Source organism: Hippoglossus stenolepis, chromosome 16, assembly GCF_022539355.2.
Source record: "Hippoglossus stenolepis isolate QCI-W04-F060 chromosome 16, HSTE1.2, whole genome shotgun sequence".
NCBI lineage: Eukaryota > Metazoa > Chordata > Actinopteri > Pleuronectiformes > Pleuronectidae > Hippoglossus > Hippoglossus stenolepis.
In genome coordinates, this window is record NC_061498.1 from 9280538 (window position 1) to 9296836 (window position 16299).

General features: G+C 42.2%; 3 protein-coding genes across 7 annotated transcripts in view; 1 reads left to right on the plus strand and 2 right to left on the minus strand.

Annotated features, from left to right (window-relative positions):
• The window catches only part of coro7 (coronin 7), a 100430-nt gene extending 99281 nt beyond the window's left edge, over positions 1-1149 (minus strand). The window contains exon 1 of the mRNA XM_035181259.2: positions 999-1149. Within this exon, the coding sequence (XP_035037150.1) occupies positions 999-1058 (60 nt within the window). The 5' untranslated portion in view covers positions 1059-1149. The remainder of the gene's footprint in view (positions 1-998) is intronic.
• Positions 1150-2354: 1205 nt separating this feature from the next.
• Positions 2355-6961, plus strand: dnaja3a (DnaJ heat shock protein family (Hsp40) member A3a). 2 transcript variants are annotated; one of them, XM_035180430.2, is made up of 11 exons: positions 2355-2587; positions 3306-3442; positions 3535-3618; positions 3705-3911; positions 4059-4211; positions 4297-4444; positions 4740-4804; positions 4982-5110; positions 5203-5318; positions 5426-5523; positions 5889-6961. In XM_035180430.2, the coding sequence occupies exons 1-11, from the start codon at positions 2386-2388 to the stop codon at positions 5906-5908; spliced, it is 1359 nt and encodes a 452-aa protein (XP_035036321.2). In that variant the 5' UTR covers positions 2355-2385; the 3' UTR covers positions 5909-6961. The 2 variants fall into 2 exon arrangements, with proteins under 2 accessions (XP_035036321.2, XP_035036322.2); XM_035180431.2 differs by lacking the exon at positions 5889-6961 and having other exon boundaries at positions 5426-5534.
• A 719-nt stretch (positions 6962-7680) lies between these two features.
• On the minus strand, positions 7681-12948 carry hmox2b (heme oxygenase 2b). Of its 4 annotated transcripts, none has more exons than XM_035180432.2 (7): positions 12814-12948; positions 12210-12378; positions 11233-11324; positions 10996-11113; positions 10387-10878; positions 9720-9843; positions 7681-9631 (listed from the first exon to the last, which is right to left on the minus strand). In XM_035180432.2, the coding sequence occupies exons 3-7, from the start codon at positions 11310-11312 to the stop codon at positions 9504-9506; spliced, it is 942 nt and encodes a 313-aa protein (XP_035036323.1). In that variant the 5' UTR covers positions 11313-11324; positions 12210-12378; positions 12814-12948; the 3' UTR covers positions 7681-9503. The 4 variants fall into 4 exon arrangements, with proteins under 4 accessions (XP_035036323.1, XP_035036327.1, XP_035036326.1 ...); XM_035180436.2 differs by having other exon boundaries at positions 11233-11302; positions 12814-12929; XM_035180435.2 differs by having other exon boundaries at positions 11233-11305; positions 12814-12929.
• Between the last annotated feature and the right edge of the window lie 3351 nt (positions 12949-16299).

Here is a 16299-nt window from a genome sequence, read left to right on the forward strand (position 1 = left end):
AGTTTGACATTCACAGCAAGCAAAGCACCACATGCTGCTGATCCTGTGCGGAGATTGGAGAGAGAGAGAGAGACATACCAAGACCATCCAGTGTCTCTGAATGTACATGCCAAACATTTTACTGCCTCAGTAAGAACAGGGCAGGGGGGTGGGGGGGGGTTACATAGTTCACCTGAGCGAGGATAGAGCTGCAGGCAACTTCCCACAAATGGATCCAGAGTGAGGATGATTATTTTAACGGCAGACCATGAGCCCTATAGTTTCTGTCCACACCAAAACTCCCTGATTACTGATTTAGTTTGCACATCTTATATTTAATTATTTTAGTCATGTTCCAACCTTTACCTTTGCAAACAACTACTGCAATTTTGCACGCTTGCCTCTTACTTTGTCATCTCTCAGTCTCTCGGTCTATGTGCAATGCCCTGGACATGCTGCTGTAACACAATCATTTCCTAATTTGGGATCAATAAAGTACATCCATCTATCCATCTATCTATCTGTCTCTGTCTCTGTCTGTGTGTGTGTGCAAAACCCCTACAGGCCAGACAAGCTGCCTCTTGCAGCCAGCAGGAGAGCCATCACTGACAGAGAGGCTTCTTCACACTGTCACATTCAAATGTTTTTTCAATGTTTTCATTGAGTGACACAGGAAATCTGAGCAGAAAGGCAGAAGGGTCCAATCACAAACTCTGCAGGACAACAAGACTGCTGAGGAGCAAACTCAGTGATCTGTGGCATAATGGGACGGTTGTGATTTGGCCTCGTTGTACGATCAGAGGAAGCAGATCTGTGCAGACACACGGCTCCTTGGTTTTTCTTCAGATTCCGCTTCAGATCTCCCCCTGTGCGTCTCTCCTCCAGATGCAGGAAGTTCAACATCCCTTGCAGGCACAAACACGCTGAAGTAGCACAGCTGCTAATAACCAGTGCTAACGTTAGCTAGGAGGGAACATGTGAAACAACTGGCTCGACCCAGACGCTCGGGAGCTACTCACATCTTTCTTGGCAATTTTCGGAGTGGTGTTTTTGAATTTGGAGGTCTTAAAGCGGTTCATGCTGCCCTCTCACACTGACTGTCGAGCCTTCCGGGTGTGTGTGCGCGTGTGAGTGTGTGTGTGCGTGTGTCACTGCTCCGCTGTCTGCACTGGGATCAGCTGACAGCTCGCCCAGCCGCCTGTCTGCTCGCTTTGGTCACTGGAGCCGTCCGGTTGGGCGGAGTTCTGCTTTTCTCCCCCTCCTGCGCTGCCAAGTGCTCCCCTGGTGGATAAAACGTGCGCATCCTTTTTGTACGTTATTAAGCACAACCCCATGTTCACTTGTTTCTGGTTCTGTTCCTCTTTTCAAATAAAATAATAAAATAACATCCGCTGTCGTTTCTCACTTTTCTTTGAATTTAAGGAACTTTAACGAACAACACGCAACAAATCGTGAACAAATAGATTGAGAGGAAATAAAACTAGGGCTACGTTATAGCACTAACGGGCCCGAGCACAGGCATTTTGAAGCCTGTTGCGGTTAGTGGAGAGAGCGATCAATAGGGCCTCCCACCGTTCGGTGCTCGGGCCCTAATTAGTTGCTTTTAATTGATAAGTGGTTTTATATCATTATAGACAGTAAGATAGATGAAATGTTGCTGCCAATTCAGATGTAAAGTAAACCCTCTATAATTACGATAATTGCTCCTATATATATGTTGATATGTATGTATATATGTGCTTTTTTCAAAGTTATAGATCGTGTGTGTGTGTTTTTGTGTTGTAGATTCTGTCAGTACATTTCCATAGATATGTTCCCTGCACTAATAGTTTGTTTTAATGGTGTAGTTCATTTGTGCATCGCTCCAGAGAACGAAGTTGCCCTGTGAACTTCAGGAAGTCATAATGAAATGGGAGAAGTTAAAGCCTCCGGAGCCAGATGATCCCATGTGCTGCTGCGAGTGTGACATCTACCAGTACGGATGCTGCTGTGACTGTGAAGATCTGGACGAGGCCTTTAACAGGTTAGAAGAAGTATGACCTTTAATGAGACACAAAAGGGTCACAAGGTGATTTACAGACATCAAATACAATTTAGATGCAATTGTCAATATCATATTTTAGCCATAATTGTTCCAAAAGCTAAAAAAAGTACTTGTTAGAATAAAACCATGTGAATAACCATGCATGGTGATTATGACAGATGAGTGACAGCATCAGTTGCAGCAGGTCAGTGTAATTAATGAAATCAGAACAAAACAAAACAGCGCCAGTGATTTCAGACAAACACGTTTCGTTCAGAGAGCACCATCTTGAGTCAAATTGAACATCTTTGTTGCTGCCGGTGCCGCCCACTCTCTTCCGGACATGCGCAGTAGGTGCGCAGCGGCAGTCTGTGGGTGAAGAAATGATGGCGGCTGCTCGCTGCTCCTCACGCTGGGTCACAGTCTTCGTGTCCTCTGGCCGCCGCCGGGCCGCCGGGGCCGCAGTGGGCGCCGGTCATGGAGGAGTCCGCGGTGTTTCCACTGTGGGTGCGGATACAGTGTGGCGGGCGGGCGGCGTGGCGTGCGGCGCTGCAGGGAAAGCCGTGACATTGAGAGGGCTGTCAGGTGAGTGGTGCATTAGCCATATGGCCCTGGGCTAGGCTAGGCTAGGTTTCTACAAGTTTATCCATGTGACGCAGTTCAAGACAATAAAATTAGCTTTAAAGATACGAAGACCTTGTAACTCAAACGTTTTAGCTTCATGCTCGAGCAGATCACGAGAGATCAGTGTTGCTAACTGTGACCTGCAGTCATCAGGTTGAATTTGACCTGTCAGACAGATATTGCTAACATTTGTTTCTGCTATTGCTATTTACTCACTTATATTCTATTCTGTTCATCATAACCAAGTAAACATGTGTTACTAGTATCTCCATTCTATCCATGCATCCAGCAAATTCACCCACAGTAAAAACAAAAACAATGCAGACATGCTGAACGACCACCTTTCAATGTGTTGTCTGTTATCAAGTCATGATTAAACAGCTCTGCTCCTCTATTTTCTGTGGTTAATGATGTTTATGTTAGAACTGACAGGACTTACAAACTACAACAGGAAGACACTTTTCAAATTAATTACATCGTAATAACAACGATGATGGAGCAAGACACAGCAGCAATAATAACAGAAAGTAAGAGGCAGATATTCAAATGCAAAATACTAATAACAATGAACTGAAAAGGAAAAAACTAACCACCCATCTTTGTTATTTGCTGGCCTGCACCAGGTCTGATATTACCAGGCAACAATTGAAGCCATTTACTCTTTTATAATACTTTTCAGGTCTCAAATCACCCCATGCAGTTTGCACACACTACTTTCACACGAGTGCTCCTGCGAGCAGCAAGCAGGACTTCTACAAGATCCTGGAGGTTCCTCGCACAGCAACCCAGAAAGAGATCAAGAAAGCCTACTACCAGGTCCGTTCCTGCCCGACACATGTCCACAGTTTGCGCAGGTTCTCAGCTGACCAATCTTCACAGTAGTTGACGGTGTGTTTGTTGTTCCTCAGATGGCCAAAAAGTACCACCCTGACACTAACAAAGAGGACCCACAAGCCAAGGAGAAATTTGCTCAGCTGGCTGAAGCTTACGAGGTTTGTTCTCACTCTTTATTGGTTGTTCTCGCAATGATGCGTTTCCTTTTGCGATGCACTGTTTAAACCGTGTCCCCGTGTTTCAGATCCTCAGTGATGAAACAAAGAGGAAGCAGTACGACACGTACGGCTCAGCGGGCTTTGACGCTGGTCAGGCTGGTGGAGGGCACCACTACTGGAGTGGACAGGCCAGCAGCGTGGATCCAGAGGAGCTCTTCCGCAAGATCTTTGGGGAATTCTCAGGAGGACGAGGGTTTGGTGACTTCAATGCCATGTTCGATCAGCCACAGGAGGTTAGCGGGACACTGGAAAATAGGACTAATGTCAAGGGGAGCACTTGATTTTGCCTTTGAGGAGCTCACCTGATTAAAATTTGGTATTTTTTTATCTGTTTATGCAGATTAATGAATTTCTAACTCTCTCTTGTTCTCTTGGCACAGTACATCATGGAGCTGACCTTCACTCAGGCAGCAAAGGGAGTCAACAAAGAGATATCCATTCAAATAGATGCTGTCTGTCAGCGCTGTGATGGTAAGGGCCACGAACCAGGCACCAAGGTCCAGCACTGCCACTACTGCAACGGGTCCGGCATGGTGAGAGCTCTGATACGCTGCCACTCGTAAAAGTGTTCACATATGTGTCGCATTACCAAACACGTGTATCGTCCCCCACCTGCAGGAGACAGTGAATACGGGTCCGTTTGTGATGCGCTCCACATGTCGGCGCTGTGGAGGCAAAGGCACAGTCATTTCCACTCCCTGTCATTCCTGCCGTGGGGCCGGACAGACCAAGCAGAAGCAGACTGTGACGGTTCCTGTGCCTGCAGGTCAGTTACATTCCACTGCCTTTATTTTGGCTGATATACCCGTATTAATCCATTTTATATATCCATATGAAATACAGCTGTAGATTCATTATGCTTGAATAGAAATAATGGAAGAAAATGTGTCCAGATGAACATGCTCTGTGCTCTGCATTCTTATTTTTTTGCTTCTTTATCACCAAGTAACCATGAATATTAATGAGAAGCTGAAAATGTTCACACATACACTGCATGAGAAAGGAAAGTCATCATTTGATGTTGCTTATGTGCACCACCTGACTCTTATTTTTGCTTTAAGGAGTGGAGAATGGTCAGACAGTCAGAATGCCAGTTGCTAAGAAGGAGATCTTCATCACGTTTAAGGTGAGTATCTCCAGAAAGAGTTCTCCACGTAGTGCATGCTTTCCTCGTTAATAGGATTGTGTTGTATGTCTGCGTGTGGACATGTAGGAGACATTGAGCTGTCTGAGCTCTTAAACTGAACAACCTGAGGTGTCCTGCTTTTTGAAATCCTTCTTTGTGCTCTGGTTTGGTGTCCAGGTCCAGAAAAGTCCAGTGTTCAGGAGGGACGGTGCAGACCTTCACTCTGACCTTTATGTCTCTGTGGCACAAGCCGTTTTGGGCGGCACGGCCAGAACACAGGGCCTTTATGAAACGCTCAACTTATCGGTAAGCAGACTAGTACATTCTCTGGGTAAACGTCAAACACATAATAAAAAGAATTGGCTAGATGGTTTTAATTTGAACTCTCCCATCTTCAGATCCCTGCAGGAATCCAGACAGACCAGAAGATCCGACTTGCAGGGAAGGGAATCGCCCGTGTCACCGGCTACGGCTATGGTGAACACTATGTCCATGTCAAAATAAAAGTACCCAAGTAAGACAAACACACATCTTGTTCATCTATTTGTATAACTTATTATAAAAAAAGAAAGTTTTCCAAATCACACTGAACAAGTAAACAGAAGTGGTTTTCCTGTGCAGGACACTGACAGACAGACAGCGAGGTCTGCTGATGAGCTATGCTGAGGACGAGACAGATGTGGAGGGGACGGTGACCGGTGTCACTAACACCACTACAGGTAAGAGGTAACACTCTCACTGACAAATTCACTATTTCTCTTACCTGCCAGTTCCTGATATCCTTTACTGAGATGGGGTTTAAGTAGGGCTGGGCAATGTGGCCCAAAACAAAAAAACAAAAAATATCGATAGTTATCTTGATAAATGTCAGATCATTGCTTCTTTCAGGTTTAAAGACAGATTTTTGCTCCTTAGGTAAAGTTAATGGTGGTTTTAAACTCTTCTTTATGGGCTGAAAATGACAAACACTTGCAAAAAAAATATAGCTGTGTTAAAAGATTTTCAAAGTTGAGACAATGGGGAGATCAAGTTTTAAAGTTTTTATACACAAATCTCCAACAATTTCCTTTTTCTTTTCTTCAAGGTAAAAGATCCTGGAATTGAGAGACCCCACCTGCAGGTCAGCGGGCGGAGACGGCAGTGTAAAGCAAAGACAGACGCATCATGGAAAGGGGACAGAGGCTTGAGAAGCAGTGGGTGGTGGATGAGGACTATGAGGGTTCTAGATGGATCAGTAAGGACCCACCTATCACACCCTGCAGTGGATAAACAAGAGGATTACCTTCTCTTTTTATCTGCCCAAGTTGATCCTCCCAGGAGGGGATGAAGCAGCCACTCACCTCTCTGTCCAATGTCCACGGAGGCTACTTTAATTACAAAGACTGGCCATTTATAATATGAGTCTGTGCGTGTGGGTTTTCTGCTGATTGCCACAAGAAAACTAAATACGATGGTGGTTACAGAATCCATGTGCACAAAAAAATAATTATTGTATTGACAAAGAATAAGAATAGTCAAACGTTTTTATTTGGGATTAAATCGCCCTGATGCCTTTGTCCATCCGTATGTTTTTCTTGTGTTTTCCCCCATTTCCACTTTAATTCTCAGCAATGTCACACATCACAGGTCCAACGTCGTCAGACTACATGTTTACTTCTGTGTTTTAAGTGTTGGACAGTGTGGGAGTGTCTCCACTGGTGATTTCTCGCTCTCTGAGATGGAGGATTAAAAAAATGGAGATGTCACTTTCCTGACACTCACCCTCATCTGTCGCTCCTTTAACTCCGGCATCACTTGGGAGTTTTGAACTGTAATTACATTTATACATAGACAGCCATAGATCATACACACAACAATGTGTCGTATAGAAAATATATACTGCACAGCTATAATAAAGCTGTGGTCTGGATAAAAGCCTGTTTTCTGTAAATGTCTAAAGTAATAGTACTTAAATCTGATATATTTATCATATTTGTGAAGATACGTTTCAACCTCATTCATATGCAATCAAAACACAACTAATCTCCAAAGTCTAACATTACAAACGACGTGTAGAATTTCTTTTTGCAGGGAGATTGTATCGGATTGCATTGCATTGCACATGTGCACCTAATAAACCTGCATTTTTATTTTTGAATAAATGTAATATTATCCTCAGTGATCCTGTGTGGAGAAGTTAATGAGGTCACTTATTGTCCTATTATGTTCTGCTTTATATAACACGGTCCACTGGGTCAATAACTGGTTTCCAGAATATGAGGTGTGATCTCAATCCGCTATTTAAAGGGTCAAATGCATTTGTGACTGCAGTTTGTTAATACTTCTGTACAATTACTTCTGATTAGTACTGTCAGTGGTCTGTACCAAATTATACAGAAGACCATCCGGCAGACATTTGCATATTTCTTTTCAGCATACATATGTCAATGCCTCATGGTGATGAGTACATCTTTCATGAATGTCTCAACAAAATGTCCTCCCCTGCAGTCGGACAGCTTGGGAAATATTTTAATCTGAATCAAAGTGATGGACTGACAGAGGGATACAAATGTCACACTATTTGATTATTATTAATATTGGTGACATCCTTGATAAATGTGTGGAAGTTGTATTACCTCTGCTAAGGAGGTTATGTTTTCACCTCTGGTTTGTCAGTCAACAGGTTTATGCAATAAACTACTGGACCAATAACCACAAAACTTGCTATAAGGAAGCTGCGTGGATCAGAGAAGAATCTATACGGCTCTGTTGAGCTCTACTGAGTGCCAGTCTAGTGAATGAATCTGGAATCTTCTCTTAAAAAACATTTTCCCCCACTGGGTTTGTAGTGTGAAGCTAATGAGGTGTTTTATAAAGATGTGATCGAAAACATCGGACCAAGTGAATCCACTTTATTTCAGCATGAACAGAAAAAAAAGGAGTTTCATTTCACCGTTGGCAGCACAACATACTACTGGATATTCACTCTCATACAATGAAGGTTACTCTATCTTGGCAGTTACTAATAAAGCTCTGTTCAGTTAGACAAACAAAGGGATATAAGAACTGGGGTTAATGAAAATGCAAGAGAATTCAAAATCAACACAAATTAGTCCTCCCCACGTAACACCAAGTTTTAATCAACCTGCGTCCCTGAAATTCAAGTACGTGTCCCTTCTGTATTTCCAAAAACACTTATAGCATTTTGACACAAAACACTGGCATGAAAATGAATTAAACATGGACACTACAGGGGTATATCAGGCAGTCCATACCCAACATACTATATTGTCATCTTTCTGCAGCATGAACCTGAGAAACTAGAACACATAACACAGCAGTATCATTACTTAGGTTTTCATGGCTGTGACCAAACAGCTGCACTCCAGCTGTTGTCCTGAATGAGCTCTGCCAATGAAAGAATACTGCATAGTCACATGCAGTATGCGTTGAGAGCACAGCATCCTGGTTTAAACGTTATTATCAACACATCTCCTTTGGTACTCTGTGTGCAACAAGTCCAGAAAGCATGGAAAAGACAACGCAAATTCAATAAAATGTCATGAATGTGTCAGGGTGAAAATTAAAATGAATTACACTGCATACAGTACAAGCGACACAAAAGTTTTGTACTAACAGGACAAAACTTCCTTCAAAGTCATACACAACACAATATGGATGATGGGTACACAGTTGTAGCGATGGTAGATACTTGTGTATCCAAAACAAATGAGCTGTTAAAAGACCTACCTCTTACATAATTAACCGTCATGTAGATAAACTACAGGTCTATTAGAAGAATGTAGATAAACCATTAATATTAGAAGAAGAGAATTTCCTTCTCAAACAGAGAAACTGTCTCTGTTCACACCTTAATCCTAATATAGGTTAAAAAACCAAAGCAGAGAATTAAATCATTTCAACATGCATCAGTAGACATTCAATTATCTGAAATAGTTTTAATAAAACATGCACTTGTCAAAGTGTAGGTGTGCTATATCTTGAAAAACAGCTTCTGATTCCCATCACTTGTCTGTGCACATGTGCTAACTTTCTGGAGGCCAAGTATGAATAACGAAATGTGAGAATGGATTTAAAAAAAAGAACAGAACTTGTGTAACAGTGTATTGTATTTTCATATTATGTTTGGAACCGTCATCAATGTGTACGGGGACGTTTACACAATACATTTTAATAAAGCACTGTTGCATTTTAACCAAACTTAATTTTAAATTTTAATTTTTCAATCAAATTTGTGCTTTTCTATGCACAGCCTCTGCATAGTATGTTTTAACATTAATAGGTGCATCATTGTCAGCTGTATAGCCAGTTACAGTTTATAAATGGGTCCCATCAAAAAGTCATTTCATGCAAAATCGAACTATTCACACTATGTGCTTTTGTGCTCAAATCAGCAAGCAGCTCCAGAAGGTTTTGAGGTACGACCAGACACTGAAGGGACACATCAAGGCATAGTATGAGAGATGGATGGAGATGATGTGCTAATAGTCCAATAAATCCTCCAAAGATCCAAGGATATTTCCTGTCAGCTTCCCTCTTTAGCAATGTGCAATATTAAATTAACTTGGACCCCTAAAGAATGTTTGTATTAAGCTATGAAATGGTCTCAATCTCCTTATTCGCCTTCCCTCAATGTTTCTCCTCCCTCTCCCTCTCCCTCTCTCTCTCTCAGCAGCAAAATGACAGGCTGGAGGCGGGATCACATCAGATACCATGCAGCGAATCCAGCCAGAGCAGCAATCCAAGTCGCCAACAGAACCTGTCCTGTTGGGTGTCGGAGTACGGCCATGGCGAGTTGACAGGCATATGCCGTTCCACTCGACGCCGCTGGAAGCACAAAAAGAGAAAACAAACCTTAACAACAACAGTTGCTCATAGCAGCATAATGCATACAAAGAGAAGTATAAAAACCTACTCATTTTGGCAGCATAGTAGGGACATTTGCTGATGTCACCACCCGTTGCTCCGTGGACAGGCAAGCCAGCATCTAAAACATCCTCCTGGATGGTTTTCCCCATCTCTTCCAACTCCTCGAACACCTACCAGCACAAACACACATGCATATGTATTGTTATCAATGTTGTTTAGTACTCAAAGTATCATCATCATTTACCAAACTGATATAAAAAACATCGCAAAAAGGCAAAGACAAATGCAGTTAATAATCAATACAGCCCACCTCGGTAAAGGGCTGGGCGATAAAACGATAATTAACGCAAAATAACTTTTCCTCGATAGAAATATAAGACACGGTCAATACAACGTCGATAGAACTCATTCAATCCATATCACACAGTTAATCATAATGAGAATAGAGCCGCGCCGAACCAATCATGTGGCTGGATTAGAGTTACAGCCACGTCAGGTTAGGTTGACGCACACAGCACCGAGCGTAGGAGCAGCAGCCGGCAGCAGCACAGGTGCTAATGTTTGGGCTCCTGCAGCCTGCAGCCTGATTCCTGATTTCATTTACCTAATTTAACCACGTCACCATCACCACCTGGGAACAAATCACCCACCAGTAATTCCAAACATAGCTTTTCTATTTTGTTGACCTACTTTCCTCCTGCACTGCCTCTCACCTCCATGTTGAAGTTGAAGGCTTTCACAGCCTCCCCCACGAGCCTCTTCTTCGTTTCCGCGTCTAGTTCCAGCTCATTCATTCGGCTGCGGTACAGCTGCTTGAAAGCTTTGGCACTGTGGATGGCATCAAACTGATAGAACTCCAGGCCCTCTCCTGTGGGAGGAAGCTTTAAGGCCCTCTGCGCGACTTTCTTCAGCACCTGGCCCCCAGACAGGTCCCCCATGTAACGGGTGTAGGCGTGGGACACCAGCAGCACTGGGTCCTCCTGTCCCACATGGTGGATACGGTCCACATAGTGCTGGGTGGCCTGGGAGCAGCTGACCTGGCTCTGCCATTCTGGACCATAAAAATACTCAAGGTCACGGGCCAGAGCTTCATGGCGATTCAACTCTGCAGGAAAATAAAGCGGGGCAAAGTGGGGGTGATCCTTGTTCCTTTCGATCTCCTCCTCCATGGCCTTGTAGGTGTAGTAAAGAGCCACAGCGCCGAGCTGGAGAGTCAGGAAAGAAAAGTTAGATATTTTGCTTTTCTCCTTTTAAATTGTTCTTTGTTTTCTCTTTTACTTTCATAATTTATCTTTACACTTAAACATTTTTTCCAAACTGACCTTGAAGAGCTCTTTGCGGATTCGTCCCCTCAGGAAATCCTTCACAAACTGGGTGTTCTCCGCCTTTTCATGGACCTCTTTGGTCCCCGCTGCCAGCACCTCAGACAGGTCTTCAGGACTGGGGAGAGGGAAATAAAACCATAATAGGAGCTATAACATGTGTTTGACAGAAACAACCTGATTCTTCTGTAATGTTATTCCACATTGTCCTATGATAGACGGCAACACGGCATTTACCTGAGGCTGTCCTCTTTGTCTTCATACACAGGCCCCGCTCCATTGGACACACTCTTTGTCTCCATACTCTCTGCTGACATTAGTGGTGTGTTCTTAGTGAAAGACATAAATGTAGCAGTATCACATTAAAAAAAAATAATGGCATCAGATATATTTAAGTTTCAGCATTTTTTTACTCTACATATGCGATTTAATCTGAAACATATATATACACTTGACTACATTGGTACAGTTCGGATAAAGGTATTTACAATTGTACCTCGTGTAAGATTGTATAATGTATCCTAGTTTCCTTTGTTTACTGCTGTCTAAAAGTGGCCATGATTATATAACTCTTTGCCAGAATAAACAAGGGGACAGCAGAGAGTAGTCGCTGTGGTTCTAGAGGCACAGACTACTGCACAGGTTTTGTACATCACAGCAACAACAACACAGAACAGGCTACAGAACATAATGTACCCCTTATTTTTTGTAGAAAAACAGACTGCCACAATACTTTTTAAATTTCCTTTTGACGGAAATCATAATTTAAAGGCATAGTTCACCCAAAAATTAAAATTCACTAAATGTCCCCTGTGGTACAGGCGCGGACGTGGCTTCAGGGCAGGATAACAGATGCGATTAGGCTAAAAACATGGTGTAAATTACGTCTTTTGGAGTAGAATATGAATGTCTGGGTTTACGGACACTTGGATCCCACCACAGGAGCAGTATGGAGGCATTTTCTGTTGTTTTTCTGTTGTTTATTTAAGGTTTTAAAGAATCGGTCACCAGTTACTTCAACTGTATTGGATTTGGCTGCAACGCTGTTTACCCATGAAAATCCAAAAGTGTTCTGTGGACTTAAACCCTCCATCGGCATAGTGGCGAGTCGATAATGAGTAAACTTCCATGTTTGGGTGAACTTTCCCCTTAATGTCACAAATAACAGATAGAAAAGTCTCTTATGTTCCAACCCAGTCTCTGTTGACCCTTACCCAGGAGGAAGCAGTGATCTAAAGAGAAAAGGGGGGGAAGCTGATGTCACCCCACTCCTATTCACTGTAGCTGTTGATGATGATGATGATGATGATGATGATGATGGTCAAAAGAAACTTTCCTTCTGTCAGTTGGTTGAGTTGCTTGAAACCTTCCACCTCCTTTACTCTGAAAGGGACACAGGCCAACGTGAGATTTAAAGCTGATCATTGTTTACAGGCTTGTCAACAACATCCACACACAGCCATACAAAGCAGCTCGGGCCCTCCAACACCAACTGGTGGATGTAGCTGGTCAGAGATCTGTGCTTGTGTATCTACTGAATTTAACCAAAAGCGCAGCTCCTTGTTTCTGATCAATAACAACACTGTCACGTCGCCTCTCGCTTGCTACGAGCACAATTCTGACAACAGCTAACTTTACAAGCCAAGTTAGCTAGCGGCTGGCTAGGCGTTGCAACAAGCTAGCAAACTCGATTGAGGTCTGACGAGCGGCGTCACACTTTGTCACGACGGCGACGCGTCTGCTCGTCCGTCCAGTTCGGTTTCTGCGTCGCCACATCGGGAGGTTCTAGCTGCTGTGTTGACATTGAGCTCAACTCACCTTCACACCGACACGGTCCGTCCACGACTCACAGGCTGGAAGCGGATCTGTGCCGTCCGACTGCGCCTCCTGTCGGCCCGGCCGCGGTCAGGCGCTGGCTCCCCCTGCAGAAAGTGCTGAGGAGGCAAAAAAAACCCAAAAAACATATACACCAGCACAAAAGTTTTCACCTCTTACACAACAAAGAGCAACATGGAGTCACGCTGTGTTCACAACAACACGGAGTCGATGCGTTTCTCACTCTGCGTCATTCTCTGTACTCTGTGCTCTTGACCTCTTCCTCTTCTTCTTAATAAGATAAGATAATAAATCCTATATTAGTCCCACAATTGTGAAATTTGCAGTATTACATCAGCAAGAGTCAAAAAGACATCAGCAAGCAATAAGTAACATGCAATACTTAAGTGTAAGGAATATAAAAAATATATATAGAAATATAGAATCATATGAAGGTAATTAAACTAGTATATACAGTGTAAAGACAGGAAGAAGTGTGAGGATATGTAGAGTGAATGGATTGCACATGAACCGTTGATATTGCAAAACCGATGAATATAGCACAGTGAATATTGCACAGTTGAGACTTAAAGGTCCAGTGTGTAAGATTTAGGTGAAATTGAATATAAAATAATCCTAGTGATGTTTTTTCTCTAGTGCGTTTCATCTAAATTGTCCAAGTTGTTGTTTTCTTTACCCTAGAATGGGCCCTTTATGTTTAAATACTTTATATTTACATCAGGAGCGGGTCCTCTCTACGGAGGCGGCCATGTTTTTTACGGTAGTCCACACTGGACAAAATAAACACCTTTTGAGTTTTTATGACAACTGAAGGCTACCACAGGTTCTCTTTCATGTTTTGAAGGGGAGGGGGTGAGGTGAGGGGTATTCAGCTGCAACATGCAACTTCACCACTAGATTTCGCTAAATCCTACACACTGAACCTTTAAATTGTTAGAGTGCAGTCCATAATAATTGTGGTGTTTTTACTAGGAGCAGAGCTGGTTGTATAGTCTTACTGCTGCGGGAAGGAACAACCTGTGATACTTCTCCTTCAGACACTTCTTCTTCTTCTTACTACTATTATTACATTTGTCACTGTTCCTCTTCCCCATTATAAACAAGGTGTAATTTAGTCCTGTGTGATCTAGTCTTAGTCTTGTTATAAGGACTTCCTCCCTTCTGTTCCTTTCTATGAAGTTCTTGGTGATGACTGAGTTTTGTATTTTATTATATTTCCGTCCTTTCTCGTCCTCCTCCCACCTTTTCTGCCATATCTCCATTCCTTTCTTCTTGATTATTGCTTTTCCTTCTCCTTTGCCAAGTGGAACCGATACAGATTTTTCTTTTTTAAGCGCACCATTTGCTAACTTATCAGGATATTCATTTATTTTTCACTTGCACAACAATTACATTCAGCAGTTGCTGGCAATGAAATGCTTGGATCACAGGCTCCCTTCTAGCCATGCTCCAAAATATAACAAGAGCAAAAAATTATAATAATAAAATTAAAAATTAAAAATAATAAAATATACACCTATATATAGATTTTAAAACTAAAATAAAGTATGTTACTACTGAGTAGACTGAATGACCGAGTGACAGATTGGAGGGGTTTAGAAGTCTCATGGCCTGGGGGAAAAAACTGTCTCTGAGCCTGGTGGTGTGAGCCCTGATGCTGCGGTACCGTCAGACAGATGGCAGCAGGCAGAATAGTTTTTGACTGGGGTGATAGGGGTCTTTGATCATCGTAGGGGTCTTTGATAATAATGTGAAGTCTTAACAAACTATGGAACAGCTCAACAGGGTAATGTAGATTGTATACTTTTAAAAACAGCTGCTTTCCAAACAGTCTGTGGTCAGCTCAAATTAAATATCGCGATTAGGCAGAGATTCTGAGGCAGTTTCAAAGCTGTGACAACTTTATAATAATAACATTATAAACTTCTTTGGCGCTTATTTTACAAAATGCATAGAAATAAAACAACACCGAACTAAAGAAGACAAATTTAAGTTTGTCTTCTTTACCTGCATACATAACTAAAACATGATTTTATGGACAGCTAAACAATTGCACAGCAGATATGTACAGACACCACATTTTCTGAAATATTAATGAAGATGAACATATACAGTGCAGTTCATACAATTATATTTTGAATATAAAATGTTTAAACATTTTGGTTCTAACAGATATGATATCGAGCCTATAGTTTATACAGTCACTCTCAATTCAATATTTTCCTTACAAGTGTGTTTGTAGACCTTTGAGATCATTTAGTAGCCTAAAGCAAAGTCAATTGTCAATCTAATCTAAAATGAGCTCCTGAAATTAACAAAAACACGGCTGCTCCATTTACAAAACCCTAATTTCTCCCACAAGATATGTGTCTAAATCTTTGCTGCCAAATAAATTACCTTTTAACATCACCCGGCCGCTGTTGCTCTCTGAGGACCTACTGGAATTATTACAAAGTTGTCATTATTAGAAAACCACATCACAACATTAGTGTAATCATTTAATTGTCTCTGTTATCATAGTTGTTTGGTTTTTGAATAAGTATTTAATAAAGAATTGATATAAAGAGACCATTCTTTCTTTTCTTTCCTCCTTTTCAGAGGGCTACCCGAGCACAACATTGTCAAATAGGCTGTTGAATTGAAATAGATTCATTGTTTTGCTCATTTAAAGCCCATTGTGTATATGTCAATGCAATGTTTACAAATATACAGAATTATAAGACTGCATCATGCAGGTCTTTAGAAACAGAGGCACCACTGAGGAGCCAACTTGTTAGGCTCATTCTCAGTATGTTTACCTACTAAACTTGTCATATATAACACTTTTTCTATAGTAGAGCTTCACTAGAACTTGCTCAAACTGAATCATACCTTTCTCTCCAGCGTTGAATCATGACATGCTGCTCTGGCCCTCTCTGGACAAACAACACATGCTTCCTTCTTTACAAACATGTTGTGCATGTACACCACAGATCATGGTTTCATAATGAGTTTAGCAGGTGTCCTGTGTACAAATGATTCATGCAGGCTGTTCCTGATTTATGAACAAGGTGGTTGTTTGTGTTGCTTAGCTGATTGGTCCATTAGTGTTTGACTGAATGCAGTGTTTGTAGGCATATCTGTGAGTATATTGTTTGTGTAAATGCATAGATAAAGAGAGAGAGAGTGTGTGTGTGTGTGTGTGTGTGTGTGTGTGTGTGTGTGTGTGTGTGTGTGTGTGTGTGTGTGTGTGTGTGTGTGTGTGTGTGCGCGCGTCAGACAATCACAGCCTGCATTGTCAGATGCTTGGTTGCCCCCACCCACCACCCCCACTGTGCCACTGAGCCACAGGGGGCTAGTGTGTGTGTGGGGGGAGATGAGCTAACGGGATGATTCACTTCCCTCCAATGGGGCTGCCAAGCTGTCGCCATTACATTATATTGCTTTGGTAAGAGCCTTGTGTGCCACTGATGCAATTCAATGAGAGGA